Below are 10552 nucleotides of genomic sequence, written 5' to 3'. Positions count from 1 at the left end.
AGAGATGCAATGTCTTATTTACTTAAATCTAGTGGAAAGTGCCCAGCATTGCTCAAGAATGCTAAGAAACTAAAACGATTCAGTGCAGTTTTGAGTTTCATTCCATCATCTGGATTCAAAATGGTGTCCAAACTATGCAAGCGTAGAGAAAAAAACCTGCTCCCTGATCTTAGGAGCCGTCATGCAAAATTTGGTTATGCTATGTTAGGTATCCAATCGCACACAGAACAAACAAAGAGACAAAGAACCTTCCGAAATATATAGCAGATCTTTATTCAAATGAGAGATTCCAAAAATTGCATGTAGCATCCAAGCTCAAGACGAGTACCTTCAATCAACTTTTTGTTTTGCGCAAGCATAGAAAATACAAATCTACTTCTAAAACCAAATTCTTCAAAAGATTGGCACTTGGCATCTTCCCATTCCTGAGCACTTTTCCCAGCATGCTATTCTTCCAGTGTGAGAGCCAGTGTGGTGGTGTGGTTAAGAGCAATAGACTTGTAATCTGGGGAACCGGGTTCGCGTCTCTGTTCCTCCACCTGCAGCTGCTGGGTGACCTTGGGCCAGTCACACTTCTCTGAAGTCTCTCAGCCCCACTCACCTCACAGAGTGTTTGTTGTGGGGGAGGAAGGGAAAGGAGAATGTTAGCCGCTTTGAGACTCCTGAAGGGGAGTGATAAAGTGGGATATCAAATCCAAACTCTTCTTCTTCTTCTTCCAGCCCAGGGGTCAGCAAACTTTTTCTGCGGGGGGCCAGTTCACTGTCCCTCAGAATTTGTGGTGGGCCAGACCCTGCGCGAGCATGCATACACGCCTTCCCTTGCAGACAGAGCGGTTGAGATACCTCCACTTACCACGTTCAGATGGAGCGGGCTGGGCTGGACTGGGGAGGGGGAGCCCCGCCAGCACTGGATCTTGGCTTGCATGGAGGGGCCACATCCACCCCACCAGGAAGTGCCCCTACCCCGGGGTGTCCATGACCATGCTGCTAATGTGCCACCGCCAAGCAGCACAGAAGAGTCTTCCTCATCTTCCTCCTCCCTCCTCGCAGCAGGTCTTGGGAAGGGTCACCATTGGCTGCCGGCTTGCGTGAAACTGGCCAATGGAGGGGAGGCCTGAGGTTGCTAAGGCTTCGGATTGGCCAGCATCATGGAGGTCTGAGCAACCTTGGAGCATGCTGGGAGATGTAGTTTGGGGAGGGTTGCAAAAAAATGGCGCCCGAAAAAATTTGGGGGGAAAATGGAACCGTTCACGGGCTGGATCCAGAGGGCAATTGGGCCAGATCCAGCCTGCGGACCGTAGTTTGCCAACTCCTGTTCCAGCCGATTCACTTTTCTTTTTTTCTAATCCATTTAACTCTCGAAACTAGTTACTGCAGGGGCTTGAACAAGTGCTTACATCAGCAGCTGGCGCCCCTTGGATTGTGGGGAGAAGCAGTTCTGTTGCCTGCCTTAGGGTGCTACTTTATTTTTCAAAATTATCTCTTGAAAATGAAACTTTTGGTGCTCTGGAGTGGCTTCCAGTCGCTCTCCTCATTTCTCCTCTGACGCCCTGGAAGTCGAGTTGTTCTGAGCATCGTAAGGGGAAATTTCTTAAAGAGTATGAAGAACCACTGCTTTAAGGACTTGTAGCCTGACAAAGTGCAAGCCTAATTCTGTACGTTCTGGCTTGCCTTTGAGGTGCTCTTGGCCTTTCTTAAGATGCTTCATTGTAGTACACCGGGAGAGAAAATGGCCCCGCTCTGCCCCAGTAATCCACAGCTCGCACTTTGAAAAACCCTGAGACTGTTGTTTCTGTAGAGAAAGTCCAACACAAATAGTTAGTTGAACATCTTGGTTACACTGAGAAAGACGGGGGGGGGGATCTACATTGACAAAATGCCTATATTTTGGTGTGTGTTTTTAAAGTAGATGCTTATCTCTGCAGCCAAATGTTCAGATAAGCCAGGAACCAAGTAATTGTACTTTGTGGTAGTAATTGAAGACCTTTTTTGTTTTGACAAGAATGAAAAATAATTTTTAAAAGAGCTGTCTGCCTTTAAAATTGCTGGGTCCCTAGACTGAATCTTTGGTCCTTCTGTGTACACAAAGCATCCCCTTATAAACCTGTGTGGAACTTCTCACTATGTACCTTAAATCTTCCTATAAAATTCTGCTCCTCTTGAGCAGAAGAACTTCTACAACCAAAGGTAACCATGATGATGATGATATAATAATAATAATAATAATAATAATAATAATACCCCACCCATCTGGCTGGGTTTCCACAGCCACTCTGGGCGGCTTCCAGCAAAATATTAAAATAGAATAATTCATCAAATATTAAAAGCTTCCTTCCTTCACACCAGTGGCGTTTGGGAACCTGAATCTATAAACAGTGGCATATAGACTCCATTATCAAGCAAGGACACATTACAGTTCCTCAAGGTTGCTTCAAAAAACGAAGCTGCCAATTTTTTAAAAAAGGTTGTGTGGAAGAATTGAAATGATCTTAATTTGCTTTTGTTCTAAAATTAAAAATAAAGAAAGACACTGGACATTTGTAGGACTGGACGATACCTGGGCTGTAGACCAATGCTGTAAATATACTGTCTTTGACACTGATCTGGCGGAATGTTTTTCCATCCTGTGAGAAAAACACTTCAAATTTTTTCAGGCACCTATGAAGAAAAACAAACAAACACATCACAGAGACTTGCAAGCTTATTGCTGTAACCCTGCAAGGAAAAGTGATTTTTTCAGAGGAAAATAAGTAGAAATTAAAGACAACTGTTCCAAACCTATTTACCGTATTTTTCGCTCTATAGGATGCACCCGACCATAGGACACACCTTGTTTTAGAGGGGGGAAACAAGGGGGGGGAAATCTCCCCCTCTCTGCTCAGCGCCCCTTCAGCGAAGCGGCAGGAGAAACGGAGCCCCTTCCATTTCTCCTCCCGCTTGGCTGAAGGGGCGCTGCGCAGCTCTCCCTCTCAGCTGAAGCCAGGAGTCTTGCTTTCCCGGCTTCAGCAAGAGGAACCTGAAGCCTCCGGAGTGCAGCACGAGTTCCCGCTGCGCTCCGGAGGCTTCAGGCAGCTATCCCTGAAGCCTGGAGAGTGAGAGGAGTCGGTGCGCGCCGATGCCTCTCGCTCTCCAGGCTTCAGCGAAAGCAACACAAAGCCTCCAGAGCGCAGAGGGACCGCTCCCTCTGCACTTCGGAGGCTTCGCATTGCTATTGCTGAAGCATTCGCTCCATAAGACGCACACACATTTCCCCTTAATTTTTGGAGGGGAAAAAGTGTGTCCCATAGAGCGAAAAATACGGTATTCTAAAGCACCTGCCTTGCGCTAGGCCATTAGACTCCAAGTGAGGTGAGCAAGAAGCAATTCATATGGCCCCAGAGCTCAGCAATATTCACCCATTGCCCTCTGGATTTTCCAGTCTGATTCCTCACAGTTTGTGAAATGAACATTTGCTATTTAGCTACTGCTTTACACAAAGAATTTGAAAAAGGTGGATTTAAAGCCGAGACAGTTCTGCATTCCTTTAGGCGCGAGTTACCTACTTTGAATTCACACAGCTGTCATCCCACACGACCAAAACTTGTCCCTTTGTGAGACGGATGAGGCGAACACCATTCACCTGACAAGACACATTAGCTTAGGGTTAGCATGGCATGTATCAAAAGAGTGAGTTTATTTTTATTTATTTTTTACATTATTTTATGCATTTTCCCCCACTAAAGCAAGATGTAAGAGAGCTTTAAAAAACGGATCGAATTGACCAAATGATGAGGCCACTAGGGATGGCTGATAAACTGGAAACAAAAAGATAAAGGGTGGGCATGGTTTCTCATGAGAGAGTGTTTCATCACATGAGTGTCCACACCCAGTGGCGGACTATGGCCTCCCAAATTGCAGCGGTGCCCTGTGTGATGCTAAAATTTGGTGACCCCCGCCTCTCTCATTCCGTCCCAAAGCCCCCTGAACCACACCAGTCATGCTACCCCAAAACCGCCTCTGCCACCTGCAGCCAGAAGCAGAAAAACTGAGATGCAAGCAAATGGTCTAAGGGAAGAATAGGCCGTAATTACTGGACTTGCTTTCAGAGTGGCTGACCAGAGGGTGCTTCTCCTTGCAGTCAGGGCTGCCAACAGCTTCTCTAAAGGGGCTGTATTTGTAGTGGGATGTGGGAAGAGGGCAGCCGTCTGTAGGGCTGACCACTTACACATAGCCAAAAATAAATAAAAAAGCACATTGGTTTACACAAAATCAACAGACACTCGCTTATATGTTTTATTATGTTTTTATATACGTTGGAAGCTGCTCAGAGTGGCTGGGTTAACCCAGTCAGATGGGTGGGGTGTAAATAATAAAATTATTATTATTATTATTATTAATAAGAGTGATCTTATATGATTTGCTAATAAAGAGTGGCTTATGATAACAAAAGCACTGAGCCAATAGTATTTACCTGTAACAAAATGGGTCCCAAACTCCAACACCCTAAGCCAGTGGCGTAGCGTGGGTTGTCAGCACCCGGGGCAAGGCAAGTAATTTGCGCCCCCTAACCCTAACCCCCAGATGTTGCGCCCGGTGCGCCCGGCCCCCCCCTGCACCCCCCACACTACGCCACTGCCCTAAGCTGGACTCAGAAGAACAAATGAACCAAAGAAAATTGTTTGTTTCAAATTGGATTAGAGGTTCCACACATCTACAGGATGTTGTGCCTACCTGATCGGGAGGAGCAAGAGCCTTTGCACAGATGTGGACGAGGAAGACGGATGGAACTGGGAGCTCTTGTTTCAGCAGCAAGCTGCCTTTTGGTGGGAGTGAAAATGGCCCTTTCACCACAGGGTCCTATGAAATAAAATAAAAATGCTTAATGGTCCCTGAGGAGAAACCTCCCTACAGTAAAAAGGCAAAGGGACCCCTGACCATTAGGTGCAGTCGTGACCGACTCTGGGGTTGCGCGCTCATTTCGCTCTATAGGCCGAGGGAGCCGGCGTTTGTCCGCAGACAGCTTCCGGGTCATGTGGCCAGCATGACTAAGCCGCTTAGTAGAGGTAAAGGGTAAAGGGACCCCTGACCATTAGGTCCAGTCGTGACCGACTCTGGGGTTGCGGAGCTCATCCCGCTTTATTGGATGAGGGAGCCGGTGTACAGCTTCCGGGTCATGTGGCCAGCATGACTAAGCCGCTTCTGGCGAACCAGAGCAGTGCACGGAAACGCCGTTTACATTCCCGGCAGAGCGGTACCTATTTATCTACTTGCACTTTGACGTGCTTTCGAACTGCTAGGTTGGCAGGAGCAGGGACCGAGCAACGGGAGCTCACCCCGTCGCGGGGATTCGAACCGCTGACCTTCTGATTGGCAAGTCCTAGGCTCTGTGGTTTAACCCACAGCGCCACCTGCGTCCCTAAGCCGCTTAGTACCCTATTGGTATTAACCATGGTGATATGCTAAACATTGTCCAGGGGCCAGAGGGCACATGATCCACTTGCACAGGTAAGCAAGTCTCAGCTTGGATGGGACATCACTCAGCAGTGCCCAAGTTAGCCATTCGGAGCGTTCTGAAAGAAGATCAGAAGAAGTGCAACAGCGCTTTTGAACAAAAAGTGCCTCTTTGGGACACTTTTCCCCTTCATGAAGGGAATGTGTGCATAGGATGGAGCACAACCACAGCTCATCATGTTAGAACGCAAAACCTGAAGTGGGTTGTTTTGAAGGAGAGATCTGGGGTTAGCATATTTTACTTGAATGCCAGTGCTGGGGAATAACAGCAGGGAGGGCCATTGCCTTCGTGACTTGCTCTTGGGATTATTGGAGGTACCCATTTGGCCCATGTGGGAAGCAGGATGTTAAGACTGTTCATTCAGCCGCCTTTCAAAACATGTTTCCCCTTTGTACTTTTCCCATGCTTTCAGATTTCCACTTGGAAACGCCAATTGCACCATACATATAAAGTACATTTATAGCATCATGCCTTCCCGCCTCCAAAAAGAATTCTGGGAACCGTAGAATGCCAAAGGTCTGCAAGCTGTAGCTCTGTGAGAGGAAACTATGTTTCCCAGGATTATTTGGGTGGAGGGGTGATGAACCATGACTGTTAACGTGGCATTGGCGTGCTTTAAATGTATGGTGTAGCTTACTGACCATTTCAGATTATCCAGGACCAAAAGTAAACTGGAGAGGCGTGGCGGAAAATCCCCACTGTGGATTTCTGCTGTGATTTACAGTGGAAAATTGGCAGGCGCAGAAGGGAAAAAAACACCTGTTTCTGCCTCACTGCAATTCTCCCTGACCCTACATTAGAGAGCATGTGCGCAATGAGGTAACTTGCAGTTCTTCTTTTAGTCAAAACAACCCAAAAAAACCCAACCACATCATATTTTTTATAAGAAAAATACCCACAGGGCAGGGTTCAGATTTCCCTGAGGGGGATCAGTGGGGCAGGGATCCCCCAGTGTGCAGGTATGTGCTTACGAAGGAGAAGCGGCTTAAAGATCAAAAGTAACGCAAAAGTGGAGGCCCTTCCACTGGCCTTGCTCATTCGGATAGCCTTACAACAAATATTTATGTAGCGCCGACAGCGTACTGTGGAGTCAGCTCAACAGAAAAGATGATCCAGCAGGAAGCGAACATCTGGACAGCATAAAAGGGACGGCATAAATTTTTACCAACTCCTCACTTCTGAGGTACTCACAAGGAAGGGGATACCAGAGGCACGAGTGGTAGGTAAGTATGGGGTTGAAGGTGGGGAAGGGGCATGTCCTTCATTTTGGGGATGCTTCTGAGGCCCTAACCGCACTACAAATGTATATCAGTGCTATACCAGTTTAATGACTGAGGCTTTCTCCCCAAGCACTCTGGGAATTGTAGTTTGATGAGAGTGCTGACTCTCCCAAGCTTCTGCTTCTCCCACTCCACAAAACAGCTTCCGGGTCATGTGGTCAGCATGACTAAGCCGCTTCTGGTGAACCAGAGCAGCGCACAGAAATGCCATTTACCTTCCCACCGGAGTGGTACCTATTTATCTACTTGAACTTTGACGTGCTTTCAAACTGCTAGGTTAGCAGGAGCAGGGACTGAGCAATGGGAGCTCACCCCGTTGCGGGGATTCGAACCGCTGACCTTCTGATCAGGAAGCCCTAGGCTCTGTGGTTTAACCCACAGCACCACCTCTGTCCCTCAAGGCATGATAGAAACTTACAAAATAATGTATGTTGTGGAATGTTATTGTCGCTGTCCCACGTTGCTAGAATTGAAGGTCACTCAATGTAGCTGAATGGCAACAGAGTTAGGACAGAAACAACTCAATAGCTAAATGGAACTTCCTTTTACAGGGGCAGTGTACCTTCGAATGCCCAGTGCTGGGGGGACCAACAACAGAAGAATAGCTGCCATTGGCGTACGCTGCTTGTGAGCACAGAGAGGCATCTAGCTGGCTGCTGTGGGAAACAGAATGATGAATCTGGTGTGCCTCAGTCTGATCTGGCAGGGCAGCCTTTGTGATCAGCAAGGATGGAGCGCAAACTGTCTGAGGTAAGGGAACCGGAAAAATACCACCCAGGAGAACGTAGTTGAAGTCTGTGAGGGAGAAGATGGCCAGGAATTTCTTGCAGAAGGTTCAGCCTATGGAAAGGAGAATTACTGTGACTCCTGCATAACTGTGAGCGTATCCTGCAGCCTGCTATTGACACAGAAATAGCGCACTGGTGGGGGGCTTATTCTGCTTCATTATTTCCTATGCAATGCTTCCCCAGTGTTACCACATGATTGCTGTCCAGAGGGCCACAAAAGGTGGGACAAAGCATTTGGGGTATGGAAATTTATGGGATTACAGCAGGATGTTATGGGATAGGCACTGGTTGGAGATGAAGCGGTGTGGCTGCCCCAAATATTTTCCAGGCACAAACAGTACAGTGGTGCCCCGCAAGACGAATGCCTCGCAAGACGGAAAACTCGCTAGACGAAAGAGTTTTCCGTTTTGGAGGTGCTTTGCAAAACGAATTTGCTATGGGCTTGCTTCGCAAGACGACAATGTCTTGCGAGTTCCTGCTGTTTTTTTCCCCTCCCCCCCTTTTTCTAAGCCGCTAAGCCGCTTATCAGCTGATCCGATCAGCAGATAAGCCGCTAAAAGCGCTAATAGCGCTAATCCGCTAATCCGTCAATGGGCTTGCTTTGCAAGACGAAAAAACTGCTAGACGAAGAGAATCACAGAACGGATTCTTTTCGTCTTGCAAGGCACCACTGTATTGAAATCACGGTCATGTGGGCCCACCTCAATAGCACCATGAGCACAAATAGTCATAAAAGTGCAATAAAAAAAGAGGTCTGGAGGGACCCTGAGTAGATACGACCTCTGCAGGAATGAGAAAAGGCCTGCTTTACCTCTCGACCCCCACAAAAAAACCTTACGCTTATGATGAGCTATACCTCCTAAGGGAGGGATCCTATCCACTTACCTGAGAGAATACCTCACTGGAAACAGCAGGACTTACTTCCAAGTAAACACATAGAGGGATGGGGAGGAATAGCTGCAATTCTGCCCACACTTAACTCAGGACCAAGCCCTTTTGAACTCAGTGAGGACTGCATGTACAACAAACACATCGTACCTCAGCAGCTCTTATCTGCTCCAGTTGCTTCGGGGAAGGAAAATCTGGAGCTCCCAGTTTCCTCCACTGCAAATACGGGTTGGTCAGGTAGTTATCCAAGTAGTAAGTGATGTACACAAGTCCTTTGGGAAGACAAAGGGAGCGTAACATTAAAACTCTGATTGTTAGTTGAACATCAGGCCAGAGACCGAGGCTTTCAGATACGGTGTTCTTATTCACCATAGCCTTGTAAGAAGTCCAAGTAAGGACCAGAAGAAGCTGGATCCAATTGCAAGCTTTTTAGAAGCTGAAAACCAAGGGAAAAAGCCTGATTTTTGTGAGAGGAACCAAAGAATGCTACTATCAAAATATATGATTGTGTCATGCCACCATGGCATAATGGTTTAGGCTGCATGAAATGGCTATTCCAGGCCAGCTGTCCTTTTAAAATAAGGTGAGCCACTCAATAGCTGCAGTAAATACAGTGGTACCTCGGGTTAAGTACTTAATTCATTCCGGAGGTCCGTTCTTAACCTGAAACTGTTCTTAACCTGAAGCACCACCTGAAGCTAATGGGGCCTCCTGCTGCTGCCGCACCGCCGGAGCACGATTTCTGTTCTCATCCTGAAGCAAAGTTCTTAAACCGAGGTACTATTTCTGCGTTAGCGGAGTCTGTACCCTGAAGCGTCTGTAACCTGAAGCGTATGTAACCCAAGGTACCACTGTATACAATCATAGAATCACTCGCCTTCGCGTAATGACGCATCAGGAAAACAAGCACAGTGACAACCATACCTTTGTGTTTGGGGTAATTGGTTATGTTTAGAGTCACAGCACTGACGTTGGAAGATGGCTCACTGTCTTTGCTGGCATAGATCAACACAGAGGCCTGCCAGCTGTCGGGTGGCTGCTCTCGAGGTCTGTGCACACTGGCTAGTACTCCAAGAGTGTCACGGTCTTCCGATTCCTGGCTGGAGATGTTGGCAGAGATTTGCTCCTCTCCTACGCAAGAGGAAGAGAAACCTGAATCTTACTTTGAACTTGGCCTTGTTTTATTGCACCCCACCGTGCACCTCAAATGCAGACCCACTTTCGCAGCCAGCCACCCGCTGTCTCGCCTCTCCCCAAGCTGCCCTTTTGCTGCTGTCCTGCTAGATCAGGCCCAAGTCCCGGCTTGCACAGCACCCTTTTCTCACAGGGGCTAACTGGACGCCTCTGTGGAGCCGTGCAAATAGCAGGTCTAAATGAGAGGCGATAGTCCCTTGGGAAGCAGGCGGTGGCGTGTGGGCAGTGGACTAGACTAGTCCCCTAAATGTTCCTGGAAAATTAGTGTATTAAAGTATTGAAGCCTGGCGCCTCCTTCATCATGATGGATTACGCAGAAATGGCGAGGCTTACAGGAAGGTTAAGAGATAAAGACAACAGAGACTTTTAAAAAGACTTGGAATTATATTTGTTGTACCTACAGAAATATTGTAAAGAAATAGACTCACTAGCAGGGTTTGAGTAAACACTTACGACCACGAAAATGAAGGTAAAAGACAAGGAATAATGTTTTTGAAAACAATTAATTATAAGAAGAATTTATAGTGGGGAGATACAAAATGATAATAATGGGAATGTATTTAGACAGATGGTGATAAAACAGTGTACAGTGGTGCCTCGCAAGACGGAATTAATCCGTTCCGCGAGTCTCTTCGTCTTGCGGTTTTTTCGTCTTGCGAAGCACGGCTATTAGCGGCTTAGCGGCTTTAAGAAAAAGGAAACAAACTCGCAAGAACTCGCAAGACGTTTCGTCTTGCGAAGCAAGCCCATAGGGAAATTCGTCTTGCGGAACAACTCAAAAAACGGAAAACTCTTTCGTCTTGCGCGTTTTTCGTCTTGCGAGGCATTCGTCTTGCGAGGTACCACTGTAAGCAGAAGTATTAAATGTATAAAGAACCAGAAAGGGGAAGTTGAGGGAAGTCTGGGGGTGG

The 10552-nt window shown here is 47.2% G+C and overlaps 2 protein-coding genes across 3 annotated transcripts in view; one reads left to right on the top strand and one right to left on the bottom strand.

The window, feature by feature from the left end:
• Nucleotides 1-249: 249 nt before the first annotated feature.
• IDUA (alpha-L-iduronidase) overlaps nucleotides 250-10552 on the bottom strand; it is a 63999-nt gene continuing 53696 nt past the window's right edge. Inside the window, exons 9-14 of the mRNA XM_083481796.1 lie at nucleotides 9372-9578; nucleotides 8598-8719; nucleotides 4711-4836; nucleotides 3543-3619; nucleotides 2558-2658; nucleotides 250-1792 (exon numbers count right to left, since the gene is read on the bottom strand). Of these exons, the coding sequence (XP_083337922.1) occupies nucleotides 1695-1792; nucleotides 2558-2658; nucleotides 3543-3619; nucleotides 4711-4836; nucleotides 8598-8719; nucleotides 9372-9578 (731 nt within the window). The 3' untranslated portion in view covers nucleotides 250-1694. The remainder of the gene's footprint in view (nucleotides 1793-2557; nucleotides 2659-3542; nucleotides 3620-4710; nucleotides 4837-8597; nucleotides 8720-9371; nucleotides 9579-10552) is intronic.
• SLC26A1 (solute carrier family 26 member 1) overlaps nucleotides 5232-10552 on the top strand; it is a 52729-nt gene continuing 47408 nt past the window's right edge. Inside the window, exons 1-2 of one of the 2 annotated variants that reach the window (XM_083481761.1) lie at nucleotides 5232-6714; nucleotides 7323-7521. The gene's annotated coding sequence lies outside the window, so the exon portion shown is untranslated. Of the gene's footprint in view, nucleotides 6715-7254; nucleotides 7522-10552 lie in introns of those variants that run through there. The other variant, XM_083481767.1, reaches the window with a different exon arrangement.

This window comes from Podarcis liolepis (assembly GCF_965112155.1).
Source record: "Podarcis liolepis genome assembly, chromosome: 17".
Taxonomy (NCBI): Eukaryota; Metazoa; Chordata; class Lepidosauria; order Squamata; family Lacertidae; genus Podarcis; species Podarcis liolepis.
This window is presented reverse-complemented; position numbering and strand designations above follow the sequence as displayed.